General features: G+C 50.7%; 4 protein-coding genes across 4 annotated transcripts; 3 read left to right on the forward strand and 1 right to left on the reverse strand.

Moving 5' to 3' along the window:
- The first annotated feature begins 148 nt into the window (after nucleotides 1-148).
- On the forward strand, nucleotides 149-1,944 carry cox15 (cytochrome c oxidase assembly protein cox15). Its single transcript, XM_025692399.1, has 2 exons — nucleotides 149-549; nucleotides 604-1,944. Exons 1-2 carry the CDS (start codon nucleotides 176-178, stop codon nucleotides 1,700-1,702), a joined length of 1,473 nt encoding a protein of 490 aa, XP_025555520.1. The 5' UTR covers nucleotides 149-175; the 3' UTR covers nucleotides 1,703-1,944.
- A 348-nt stretch (nucleotides 1,945-2,292) lies between these two features.
- Nucleotides 2,293-4,379, reverse strand: BO97DRAFT_455889 (uncharacterized protein; the record flags this gene model as incomplete). The annotated part of the gene is made up of 4 exons (XM_025699151.1): nucleotides 2,293-2,608; nucleotides 2,672-3,782; nucleotides 3,876-4,102; nucleotides 4,367-4,379. The coding sequence occupies 4 exons, from the start codon at nucleotides 4,377-4,379 to the stop codon at nucleotides 2,502-2,504; spliced, it is 1,458 nt and encodes a 485-aa protein (XP_025555521.1). The 3' UTR covers nucleotides 2,293-2,501.
- Nucleotides 4,380-5,923: 1,544 nt separating this feature from the next.
- Nucleotides 5,924-7,978, forward strand: BO97DRAFT_455895 (FAD/NAD(P)-binding domain-containing protein; the record flags this gene model as incomplete). The annotated part of the gene is made up of 6 exons (XM_025699152.1): nucleotides 5,924-6,343; nucleotides 6,437-6,897; nucleotides 6,976-7,036; nucleotides 7,085-7,289; nucleotides 7,349-7,427; nucleotides 7,483-7,978. The coding sequence occupies 6 exons, from the start codon at nucleotides 5,924-5,926 to the stop codon at nucleotides 7,607-7,609; spliced, it is 1,353 nt and encodes a 450-aa protein (XP_025555522.1). The 3' UTR covers nucleotides 7,610-7,978.
- Nucleotides 7,979-10,420: 2,442 nt separating this feature from the next.
- BO97DRAFT_410765 (uncharacterized protein) lies at nucleotides 10,421-11,595 on the forward strand (the record flags this gene model as incomplete). The annotated part of the gene is made up of 5 exons (XM_025696148.1): nucleotides 10,421-10,440; nucleotides 10,558-10,591; nucleotides 10,873-11,180; nucleotides 11,300-11,364; nucleotides 11,576-11,595. The coding sequence occupies 5 exons, from the start codon at nucleotides 10,421-10,423 to the stop codon at nucleotides 11,593-11,595; spliced, it is 447 nt and encodes a 148-aa protein (XP_025555523.1).
- Nucleotides 11,596-13,283: the final 1,688 nt, after the last annotated feature.

The following is a 13,283-nucleotide window of genomic DNA, read 5'->3' on the forward strand; positions in this document are numbered from 1 at the left end:
TATGCACCGTGACCGTACCTGGTATGGCCTGATCGACTCGCGACAAATCCTACCGCTCTGATTGGCTGATTTCTCCGGCCGCTCCCCTCCGCCTTCCGAACATCTTTTGATCGGCCGCAACATCCATCAACATCCATTCAAAGCGAGTCTCAATTGCTCTGCAATATCCGTCACCATGGCATTCTTGGGGCCCTCCGCTCCTTTGCTGCGGAGCTTTGCCCCTCGTCTATCGAATAACCTCTTCAGTTGCCGTCAATGCGCTGTCCGAACCCAAAATTATGTATCCACATCCGCTTTTTCCCGCAAGCAATTCTTGACGCCGCCCAGCGTTCGCAATGCTGTCAACACAATTTCTCTGCGCTTCAGAGCCCAGAGCACCCTTGCTTCTCGTCCTGGATATGCCGCCCGACTCAATTCTAGTGAAGAGGCGAAGAAATCGTTCTTTCCCCCGGTCACCGATAAGAAAGTAGCCTACTGGTTGTTGGCCAGTGCGGCCAGCGTTTTTGGAATCGTCGTATTCGGAGGTCTTACTAGGTTAACGGAATCAGGGTATGAATTGCTGGACTTTATATCAAGTTTCATACTAATTGGTCTTGTGTATAGTTTGAGTATCACAGAATGGCGCCCCGTTACCGGATCCCTTCCCCCCATGAACGCCGAAGACTGGGAGTCTGAATTCTCCAAGTACCGTGCCTCCCCCGAATTCCAACTTCTGAACCCGAACATGACCCTCTCCGAATTCAAGTCGATCTACTACATGGAATGGATTCATCGTCTCTGGGGCCGCTTTGTCGGTTTGTCGTTCGTGCTCCCGGCTGTCTACTTTGTCGCAAGAAAGCAGGTCAGCAAGCCGATGACTCTGCGCCTTGCTGGCATTGCGGGTTTGATTGGCTTCCAAGGATTCCTCGGTTGGTGGATGGTTAAATCCGGACTCAAGGACGACCTTTTCGCTCCAGGCAGCCACCCCCGCGTCAGCCAGTATCGTCTCACCGCGCATCTCGGCGCTGCCTTCGTCTGCTACACTGCTATGCTTTGGAACGGCCTTGCTATCCTGCGCACGCACTTCCTCCTCAATGATCCGCAACTCAGCCTCAAACACCTCAAAAAACTTCGTTCCGCCTATCTGAGGGTCTTCCGCCGCTCCGTCGCCGGGTTGGCTGTGCTGGTCTTCGTCACGGCCATGACCGGTGGCCTTGTCGCCGGTCTGGACGCGGGCCTCATTTATAACGAATTCCCCTACATGGGCAACGGACTTACCCCTCCCAAGAACGAGCTCTTTGACGAACGCTATTCCCGTCGCGAAGACCGCTCCGATCTCTGGTGGCGCAACATGCTGGAGAACCCCTCCTTGGTCCAGCTCGACCACCGCATCCTGGCAATGACCACCTTCACCAGCATCATGGCCCTGTTCGCCTACACTAAGACCCGCAACATGAAGCGCTACCTGCCCTATGCGGCGCGCAGAGGTGTCCACGGTGTCGTGGCTTTCGCCGTCTGCCAAGTCGGACTGGGTATCTCGACCCTGCTCTACCTGGTCCCCACCCCCTTGGCCTCCGCTCACCAGGCGGGAAGTCTTTTCTTGCTCACCTGGGTGCTGGTCCTTGGTAGCCGTGTCTGGCACCCAAGTCGGACGCAAAAGCTGCTCAAGGATGCCGTTGCCTTGTCTAAGAAAGTCCGTCGACCCAAGTCTACCTCGACGTGATATACCCTGTACGATCAAAGGAATCACGGGGGGAAAGCTTTTGACGTAGACAAATTACGTGTTTCTTAGCCCTGCCACAAAATGACTTCGGCTGGCTTTTTCCAGCCTGCTCCTGTATTATACCTACGACGTTTCATCCTCTCTACTTTCCTCAAATTTTTTTGTACAATAAATTCGCATTTTTATGTCATCGTCGCTGATGATACTTCGATAGATCATTTGGTAAAACTGGAAGATGCAGGTAAAAGATTTGCAATAATAGGAAAGAGGACAGAAAGAATAACGGGAGAAGGGTCTTGAAGTATGCAGTCATAACCGTGTTATGAGCCAAATGTCCAGGTCCCGTGATTGAGAAAGCATTAGACAGCGAGCAGTGATACATCTTGGTTAGCCTTGAGCCAGCCACTATGCCTTCCTCCAACCACTTGACCACCCACCCAGGGGCACCGACAACGATCAAAACACAGTCTTGTCTGCATCTTTCAATATTCAGCCTCGGTTCGGACCAGAGTTAGCATAGCCAAGGATGATCAAATTGACTGTCGGGTCTTCGAACCGATAGCTCCTCCAACCCCCGACGCAGACCTCTATTTACAGTCAACCCAGGGAGACTGGGCATGAAAGAACGATGGAAACGCCAAATGTGAGAAAGAGTAGCCAATTGAGGGCCTGGGGTTAATAACGAAAGTATGGGACGGCAAGAAACCATCAATTGTCCAAGCTGCATCCAACTCTGAGCTAAACTGCTGAGGTCTATATGCATCTAGCTAGACCCCCCCTCCCCCATCAATCTGAGAGCCTAGTCGCCCTCTTTCACATCATGGCTTAGCTTGTACTCAGCAACAACTGCGTCAGCAATCGCGCAGGAAGCCTCGTGGTGGCGGGCGTTGTCAGTGAAGCGTAAGTCTATGATATTTCTCGTTAGTTATACCTCCGGCTTATGTTCTATAGCTGCAGTGCGCGCCATACCTTTCCCTTCGCTGGCCAGGGCATGTGTCTTCAGATGGAGAGCGAGTATACCGCTGGCGGCCTCCAGCTCGCGCTCATTGTAGGTCGAAGCTGTCGGTTCGGCGGTTCTGAAATTGGCGGGTGCGCTGGGACTTTCGATGAAGCCGATTGACGGAGTAGTTGAGGCTTTGGTTCCAATTGCAGTCGGATGATAGTTCGCGCATGCGGTCTGCCGGGCTACAGCGGTGCCGGTGCCAATTCCAAGCATCTGACTCTGCATGGCAGACCCGTTACCATGGCGTTGACTGCTCTCCGGTTTTACCTTCTTCTTCGATGTTCTCCAGTTCTTCTTCTTTGGCGTCACCTTCCCAGCGCCACTGCCCAGCAATTCATCTCGCGTGATCGGCCCGATATGCACCTCACCCAGCCAGACGTGCTCTCGCAGATAGCCTTCCTTGACGGTACAACCGTGACAGCACTGCCACGGGCACGCCGTGCACCTGCTCATACCGGATTCATTCCGCCCATTGCACAGCTCGCATCTCGCCGCTCGTGCGGGTTGGTCTACGAATTGGGTCACCGTTTCCCTGCGTGGAAGTGCTGCCAGCGAGTCTCCTGAGCGCATCCTGCCTCTTGGGTCTTTTTCGGCGGGGAATGCATTGTAGGTACTCGCGGTGAGTATGGGGTGTGGTGGAGAAGACTGGCATTCTGTCGCGGTGTTCCTGGTTCGGAGTTCTGCGAGGATGTCGTAGACTTGTCCATGCTGTTCTTCTGCTGCTGCTGCTGCTGCTGCTGCACTACGAAATCTGCCAGGTTGAGAGGATGAGTATACCGGAGGTGGATCGGGGAAAGTAGCGATGTATTCGTCCGCGCGCAAGGCTCGATGATCGCCATTGGGGTTGGTCACGAAGATGACAGGAGTCGCCGGTACGGCCGTCAGCTTTGGGCCAGCTGTTGTTGCGGAAACGGAGGAGTGGCGGGGCGCCTGCAGTAGCAGGGGATGAGTAGGAATTGTTGCAGCTCTAGAGGGGTAGAACGAGCCGTATGGCGGCGGAAGAAGTCGATGGAACCTGGGCTGTCCGGGACGATGGTGGGATGCGGAGGAAGGGTGCGCGCGGGCCTCACTGGGAGTCTGATATGAAGATGTAAGTCACTCGCCCTGGTCGACAAAGGTCGCCGCCTCAGTTGATATGAAGCTCAGCAAAGGAAGAGCATCTACACTTACCGGATGCGATACTGTGCCGGATTGTCTGCGGACCACCGCGTCTGTGGCTGTGGCAGAACGAGCTGGGCCACCACTGCTGCTGCTGCTGCTGCTGCTGCTGCTGAGGATCTGGCGAATCGAAGGCAGACGGTCGATTGGCTCTTCCAGCTCAATGCCCCTGAGGATCTCTGGAAGAGCTGGTAACCGCGGGATCGACTCCCGGTACATGCCGTTTCCTGTGTTTATCTCTGTCAGCTGTATGCATAGCCAGAGGCTTAGAGCATCATGGCTTCTTCAAAAGCCGTTCAATAAAGACGGACAAGGAAAGCTCGCAGCATGTATAAAATCTTCATTCCTTCCACATCAGATTCCGGATTCAACAAAAGCACAGCCCTGATAAGCAGACTCATACGAGAACATCTCAGAAACATGATATTAGTCCGCAACTCAAAGGTAACCTCTCACGCAAGTCTACTCCTCAACATACCCAGCAATTTGGAAAAAGCACATACCCTGGTCAGCCATACTGAGTTCATCCACAGTCTGTGAACACGCTCACGCTCACTATCAAGAAACCACCAAATCTTCCCAGAAAAGCCTTGGATTCTCTCAGGAATTGATCCCAAATGAATATCCTGCACTTCACTGGGAATAAAACCACATCACAATCTCCTGGTTTTCATACAAAAGAGATGAAGATGATTGATTAACAGTTGCTCTCATTCCATAACCAAATTCACCAGGCGACGAGAATCCATGTTAAAACACCCTACCCAGTAAAGAAGACAAGACAAGACTAAAACGAGAAAGAAAAAAAGAAACCGTAGTGAAGCAACACATTACGGTCTCCATAATGCACGACGAATAATACGTACAATCGTAAGACACCGGGTCTTTCTGAACGCACGCACGACAAGACGACAATACAGTTTGTCGTGCACTGGTGGGTGAATGCCAATACTGGAGTCCAATAAACACGCTCGGGCTATAGTTATGGCCTGCGGTCTATGTGATCTTCTATCAAAAGATCTTGTGTAGTATCGTGGAGGTGGAGTAGTATTTGGTACTGTGTTCGCGGACATCATGTTTCTAACATGTCATGTAGACATGGAGAGCCGGTTCCCATGGTTGAAAGGGGATCTGAGGAGTTTTGCTATATCGAAGGGTTGGGGCTTGCTGACTCGAAGATAGATAGAGTCTTTTGGCTATAGTTAGGCATTGCCTTATGAGGATCCGACTATGCGATGGGCTGCTTACGCGATTTAGAGGTTTTCTGGTGACGAGTGCTCTCTGCTTTTGAGTAGAAGACAATAGAAGTTTATGTTGATGTGCCTTAGGCCTATAGTACCACCACACTCAATCCTAGAGGAACACCAGCACAAGGATAAACAATTGTCCAGTCTTTTCACTAATCTGAATCCGAATACGCAAATCCTCTCATCAATAAAGCGAAGACAATTCCTGAGGCATCGAAGGAAGGTGCAACATCCGCCTGACTCCCGCTCGCTCATACTCATACAAACCCACACCATCAGCCCTTATCAGCCCGGACCAGGTTTGTAAACCAGAACCCAAGATTTATACCACTTAGACATAACATAATAAAAAATTCCCACAACAGATAAGCAGGTCAAGATCAGCTTATCGATCGACGCGGCGCGCGATCGAGATACGCCCCCATCCCATGTGGATCGGTCAGTCAATCAGTCGGCTACAACACTTACTGGAGGCGGATAATGCACCTCCAGTGCGCGGGCCGCCTCCCGCCTCCACCAGCGGGCCCGATAAGTTTGGGAAGCGGATGATTCGCGAGTTGAGGTCACGATACTTTTTCGTATCTTTCTTTGACGGGAAACCTATGATGTAGCGATGCATGCTTAGAATGTAAGGAGGGGTGGGTAAGAGTGGTGGATGGCAAGAAGTTTAAAGAGGGAGAGTAAGCCTCCCACCTCCTCCTCAGTTGTATGCTATTGGGATCCTCTTGTTCAACGAAGTATATTTCCATTCTTCTCTGACTCGCTTCCTTCTTATTGCTTCTTTCATTCTCACTCTCAGAGCGCGATACAAAGATGGGCTCAACTGGATCGGGATGGCGAAGACTGAGTGTCGGGATTGTGGGCGGCGGGATCGGAGGGCTTGCTGCTGCTATCTCGCTGCGGCGGGCTGGCCATGAGGTGGTCATCTATGAGCGACATGATTTTGCGGGCGAGGTAGGTGCGTCCATCTCGTGCGCGGCGAACGGCACCCGGTGGTTGCATGAGTGGGGGGTGGATATCCCTAAGGGCGACCCCGTGGTGCTGAAGAAGTTGATCAACCGGGACTGGAAGACGGGAGAGCCGGTCAGTGTCTATGATTTGGACGACTATGAAGAGCGCTGGGGGTATGTCTACAACATGTTCCATCGCCAGTATATGCATGCCATGTTGAGGGATTGCGCACTGCAGGAGGAAGGCCCAGGGACGCCGGTTACCTTGAAGGTGAATCATCAGGTATGTCGAAATCCCCAATGCTCCTGTTGCTCTTCCAAAGATGAAGATGAGGAGCCACGATTACTAATATGTGGTTGTTGCGTCCAGTGCAAGGATATCGATCTCGGGTCGGGTATTATTACCTTTGCCAATGGCGAGACTGCCAGGCACGATCTCATCATTGGAGCGGATGGAATTGGTTCGGTCGTGCGAGGCATCATCGGGCTGCATCCCGAGAAGACCCCTGCGGCGTCCAGCTGCTTGCATGCCAATGTCTTGACAGAGGATGCTGTCCGTCTGGGGCTGGTCGACTACTCTAAGGACAGTGCCTTAGAGTACTGGGGCGGCCAGGAAGGCAAGTGGGATAAGATCGTCTTGTCCCCCTGCAACGGCGGGAAACTGCTGTCCTACTACTGCTTCTTCCCTCGCGAAAAGGGGGACTTCACGACGCACACTTGGGGTGGAGCGGATCGTCCAGTTGAAGAGCTGCTTGCACCTTATCCGGAACTGGATGAACAGGTCCGCTCGCATCTGGCCATCGGCATAGAGATTAGGCCTTGGCGCTTGTGGGTACAGTAAGTCTTGCTCCTGAACCGTGTCTACAACTTCCGTAGCACTGAATCTGTGACTGACATATGGATTACTGCGACTAGTCAGCCATACCCGTACATCACCAGCAACATGGTCTGCCTATTGGGAGACGCAGGACATCCGGTAAGGCGTTTTGCTACACGAATTATTCATGAAATAATACTCATTCAGTATTTGCAGATGATGCCCCATCAAAGCCAAGGTGCCTGCATGGCCATCGAAGACGCCGCAGCCCTCGGAATTATCTTCAGCAAGTCCTACTTCTCCGGTGATGTCGCGGCTGCGCTCTCGATCTACCAGAAAGTGCGACTGCCTCGAGCCACCAGAGTTCAGGCTGCCTCAGCCAAGGCGGCATACAATATCAACGAGCGCATCGGTAAGCAATTGTTGAAAGAGCTCACATTTCCTAATCTGTGACTGACGAAGACCGCCCAGGCTTCTCCAGCAACACCGACATTCCAAAATACAAGGTCGAGGATGAGAAGAAGAAGCTCACGATCGAAGAAATGAATTCGTAAGTGGATCTTTCCGCTCTGAGCATCATTCGCAGGCCCTAACCTCTCAACCAGATACGACATGTACATGGATGTCGAGGAAACTATGGCTCAGGAGTATGGATCTTCGTTCGACAAGAAATACATCCGAGGTCTGCCCGTCGGCCTGAAGCTGTCGAACGGAGTGGTCATCGGAGAATAAGCGTGCTGTCAGATCCATTTGGAACTTCTGTCTCTGTACTTTTTGTCCTTGGCTGCTTTGATACCTCATGCGAGCATTGTACATAGTAAGATTGATGTTTATCCCTTGGACATGCCAGGTCACTGTGATGTATAGTCAATGAAGATGTATGACCAAAATAGTCAGACGACCCCATGACTGAAGCTCGGCCAAAGCATAGATGGATCAGCCGGCTTAAGCGCCGAGTCAAGATGACTCTTTTCGAGTGTCAGGCACAGACGTCCAAATCGATTGGGTATCACACCATGATCGATGGCTCGATCTGGATGCGATCGACCACTGTGCGATAGAGTGCGCAGAGCGAGGATCGGGGGTGAAGCGATACGACGTCGATCGCTGTCATGATGGTTGCCTTAAAATTAGCGATAGTCTATATACCCAACTCCGAGAGTCTGGTTAATCAGGGGGAGAATGGGAATGATTTCCATAGTGGGAATGTTGTAAAGATCCAACCACTGCACCAGGTGACGCTCGCTTGATCAGCCACTGGAGATTATCCATCGGCTGTCTCGCTTCGACTGTTGACAAGGATATGTTCCGTGGTGTTAGGGGGGGGGGCGGGTGGGAAAGGAGATGGGTGTTGTGAGCCTTGTGTGTGTTAGTTAATTCAATTGACTAATGAGTCAGATTGTTAAACATTAAGCATGCCAATACGACGCTGAAGAGGTCTTTTCTCTCCCTCCCTCTCTCTCTCTCTCTCTGTGTCTTTCTCGGGAGAGAATGAGAAGGAAGTCGATAGGAAGGAGTCGGAAGGCCCAAAGCAGCCGACGTTTGCTCAGCTGACCAGCGCCTGAGACTGACGCCTTCCCTCACCGGGTAAGAACACCCAAACGCCATGCATCGCCAGCAGAAGCAATTCTGCCTTCTAGACCCAACTTCGATTACTCTCCCCCACCCATGTCGAATGACGCAGCTGATCGCTGTTCTGTCTCTCGCATGCAGAGATAAATGCATAACTGTAACATGTCAGCCCTTCGCCCTGTCACAGGGAATGCTGTTCTATGAGTCGCAGATTGGGTTCGACACGAGATGACTCCCGGGAAGACACTCGGGGCCAATCTATGCAATCGGCGGCAATCGCAATCAGAAACGAGAAAAAGCAAAGAGTCTGGACCACTTCGTGCTGAGGAAATTCACCGTTGCAGCAGGAATAAGGCATCCACGGGCTTATGTTTTTCTGATCAGCCGACAAAGCTGGAATACCTTACTCCAGAGCAATTGCTCTAAATGGCAGCACAAGCATTATGTACAGTACCTCTTTGACGAGGAGTGACTTCTCCATTCAGACACACTGTGATAACCTTCGAGAATGGTCTGATCTGAGGATCTGAGGGGCACAATTGCAACCGTTGAAAGATCGGAAAGTCGGTCATCTTAGTTGATCTAACCGCCCCAAGCTCAGCCCCATTCATGGCGACGTGAAGTTGCTGATCTACGACATCTCCAACATTCGGGGGTTACTGATTATCCAGCGAAATCCTTCTCAAGTCATCTTGGACCTTAGCCTGAGCGTGTCAATCGAATACTATTCCAATGTTGCTCTACACTTCAACAGCGCGCAATAGCAGTTCTAATGACATGATAGTGCAGAGACAGACTTAACGAGCCCGTAGCAACGAGCATTTATCATGACACTACTGAATGAAGTGCAAAAGACCCAACGTACTCACGTCAGAAATAACCCATCAAAACGAGGCACCCCCCCATGTCGTCCCTTGACTCCTAGCATTCCCATCGTCCGAACACGAGGGTAGTCACCGACGTTCAGAGAGTTCATACCCACCAAGCAACAACAGCAAAATCCCCGATCCCCTCCAATATAGCACACCTGCAATGATGAGATTCACTATGCGCAGTGCCGTACCCTCCCTCACCAGCCAAGCAAGCAACAACCCCAATCGTACCCACACACATCCCCCCAAATTCCACTCTCGAGCTAGGTATATCAATCCGCAACCCAACGTCATCGCGCCCCAAGATAGTAGCAACGAAGCCTAGAGCGGAGCGCCTCGAAAACACAAAACCCCAGCTGCAATGCAGACTCCTGCAGAAGTATCAGCATCGTGCAGCTCGGTAGACGTCTAGAACCCTCAACGACTTTCCTTGCCCGACTGCCCACCCCCTCCCCTCGGTCGAGATAGCTCCGCTCACCTCCATTCTGGCGCGCAACGAACCCTTGGAAAGAGAAGCAGGGTAACTTTGGTGCAACGATGCACACCGAATATGCAAGATAGATGTGCTGCATTCCTGCGTTGCGGCTTGCCTTTCCCGGGACTTCCTATCCTGCAACTGTGCATTACCGGTGGAGAAGCATCGTGCAGCTGGCAGCCGAGGGGGTGTGGGGGGACTGAGAAATGAACGAGGTCTTTTTCAATTTCTGGCTTGGATTAGGGTACTTCGCATTTTCTTACACGAAGAAAGAATATGAGTTTGGATGCGTATAGATAGGAGTGAGCTTTTACTTGTCAAAGCACAACACCAAGAGTGAAGTTGTCCACCGCTGGTTATCATGTGATCTGGGTGCTGCTGCTGCTGCTGCTAGTGCCCGTGACAGACAGACAAGGCTTTAAAACAGCACCTGCACATTCTGTACCCACCTTGTTCGCAGAGAAAGAGATAGGGCGAGATTGAGGCTTTGCATGCTTGTGCCCTCTGTTCTTCCGTCCGTATCTACAGTTTATCTCATGACGATATACCCTAGGAACATGTGAGACGAGAAATAGCCTCTTGCTAGCTAGATTCCAAGTTACCGGAGATTTTTCAAACAACGAAATGCCCACAAGAGCGTTATGGTAAGTCGGTGTCGGTAGTACGTCACTCGCTGATCGATCCCCAGGGTGAGGCTACCTCCGGTTTTTTCATTCAGCCGGTGATAGTATTACCACTGCTGTCAAAGTAACCATTTTTAGCCATCGAAGAGTAAATCAGGGGAAAGTCCAGTCAGTAAGTATAGTCACTAGTGTTGGCTGTGTGCGGCGGCGGTTCACATCACATGGGGAGGTTTCATTGACGTGGCTTCCCTCTGTTCGCGGCTGCCGAATTCGTGATTCCGTCCCGTGGGACGAGAGCCAGAAAACCAAAACAGAACTAACAAAATAAAAAAAAAAAATAAAAAAATAAAAAAAACTCCTGTCCTTCCTCATGACAGCATGAGAATGATTGAAGCAACGAGGCGTTGCCGCCAGATAATCGCCCGTGAGTTTCTTTCTTGATAGGGTTTGTAGACGCAGGTTGACAGGAAAAGAAGAGGAGCTGCCTTACAACAACAGCAACAATGGCGGCGGGAAATTGGGCAACCATTTCGAGGTACACTTGCCTTTTCGCTCTATACCGCTACTTCGGATGTCGTTGGCCTCACCATCACACGACTGCAAGAGGTGACCCTAGCATCTGATGGTGACTTTTTCTATCTTCATTGTTGGAGTCGATGTTGTTCGCCTTGGTCCGTGGCCGTTTGCGCTTACTTTCTGTTACTTTGTTTGTGGTTTCTGGCGTATATACGTGTGTTATTTTGGATCAGCTATACTATCCTGTAAGTATCTCCTGTAATTCCAAATTGTCTATACAAGCCCCGTGTACTCGTATTGTGTACCATCATAAGCAAGACACACAGACCCGAAGTAGAAAAGTACATACGTACATGTGAGCCAGGTACAAGACTCAATACCGGGGAAATCAGCAACTCCAGTCGGGACTCATCGCTGAAACACCTACCTGTATGTACAGAGGTACTCCTTTCGCTCCATGTGAAGAAGCAAAAGACCGAACCAACCATCAACATATCAAACCACCTTATCATCCCTGAAGAGCCCCGAACATGAACTAGATAGACAAAGGAACTCACGTCCACACCCTATTTATCGGACATCTCAATCGAGCCCAGACCCAGACCCAAACCGGCCACAACATAACTTCTTACTGTACTAGGTACCACCCACGATCTATAACATAACCTCCCAAACCAAACGAACAGAACCCAACCAGCCCAGCCCAGCCCAGCCCAATTGCCAACAAACCCGCAACAGTCCCCAGTTTCCCCAGTTCCCCAGAATATCCCACAAGATAAAAATAGATTCATACCAGAGCAGAACACTGAGCCTCTCCATTCGCCTCAACACATTCCCCAATCCAAAACCAGCAACCCGAACAAAACCGATCCGGAGTCATCATCATCATCATCAGCATCATCATACTCCAATTTGCACTTGACGTCCACCCTCCCCTCCCGAACCATAAACCCAATAATCATCCCGGGTTACCCCTTAAAGCTGAAACATCAGCTTTAGCGCTGGGGTTCAGGAACCAGACTCATCCGAGAGCGATCAGCAAAAGAAAGAAAAAAAACTAAACTATCACATGAGCCTTCCCGCTCACCCCTGTCCGTCAGCTTTGTAAAGGTGCTGTCAATATGTCAGAAAAAGAAAAGAGCGGGAAAAAATCTAAATCAGACTAGACTGGGCCTGATCGGATCTTTTAGTTCTGGCAGCGCCTTAATGATTGCAGGGAAGGTCTAGATGTATCTCATGCTGAGTTGATTAAAAAGGATGTAGATAGATCACTTGTGTTGATTTTATGCGGTACCTAGTATAGTTACAAGTTCGAATTGATTGGCTGGTGTGGAAAGTATACAGTTGAAGCCCAGCCCAGGGATCATCGAGTGATGATGAGCGGGATAGGGGGGAGAAAGTTGCATATACGATTTATGACACCGGACAGGCGTCCAGGGCAGTTTCGGAGCTGAGAGCCAATCTCGCATTCTTGTTGATTGGTGATATCATTCTCTTGATATGCTTTCAGGAAGCGATATTCGCTTCCTTATGACCAGTGCATTTAGCGTTTTCTTGGAGGTGGTTGATTAATTTGTGTAAGGCGGGGCGGTGTATCAACCCGAACCGCCGCTTTAGAACTATTATTACAGTGATGATGTTATCATTTTTTGGTAGGCTAGAGGGCTTCTTGTTCTTCTATGTCGCGTCTAAATAGTCTTTCATCAAACTGGAGCGACCTTCGGGATAGATACACCCAACACGCCTTTCCGGTATCAAGGGATGCCCACAACACAGCTCATTCACCAAAGCCTTCTAGAATCCGATATCCCCTAAGACCAAGCATTTAAGAATGCGATCCAGGGACTAGAAAAAAATATCGATCCTGACGCTCGCAAGCACGCCCGTAGCACGAGCGACATTAGACGCCCTTACATGTTCAACCCACACCCACCCACCACCCACCGGGTGACATGCATTGCTGCTAGCGGTGGCCCTTGCACATGAACACTCCGCTCAGCCGAAGCGAACCTCCCTCCCCTCCCCTATTCTGAAATTGGGGGCGGTGGTGGAAGTGGAAGTGAGTTCGAAGTAAGCAGGTACACGACACACATTTTGCCTATGCTTTCTCTATACGAAGGGGGCTCCTGGGAGGGAGGGACAAAGAAGCATTACACTACTGTATATCGAACCTTGAACTCACCCTCTCGAGTCATGACTGACGATCATCAATAGATCTAGACTTAACTGGGCGTTCGGGGGGTGGTGAATGGTCAAGGGGATGGGTTTTCTTTGGCATGCTTCCCGTCCCAGATACCGGGACATGCAAGAGCATGCAGCTCCGATTAGATTTATTGGAATAGCTTCTT

The sequence above is a fragment of the Aspergillus homomorphus genome, assembly GCF_003184865.1.
Source record: "Aspergillus homomorphus CBS 101889 unplaced genomic scaffold BO97scaffold_3, whole genome shotgun sequence".
Lineage (NCBI taxonomy): Eukaryota > Fungi > Ascomycota > Eurotiomycetes > Eurotiales > Aspergillaceae > Aspergillus > Aspergillus homomorphus.

Coding starts and splice junctions, on each gene's coding strand:
- cox15 (XM_025692399.1), top strand. CDS start 176: ATGGCATTCTTGGGGCCCTCCGCTCCTTTGCTGCGGAGCTTTGCCCCT. Junction 550..603: donor ACTAGGTTAACGGAATCAGG/GTATGAATTGCT, acceptor TCTTGTGTATAG/TTTGAGTATCACAGAATGGC.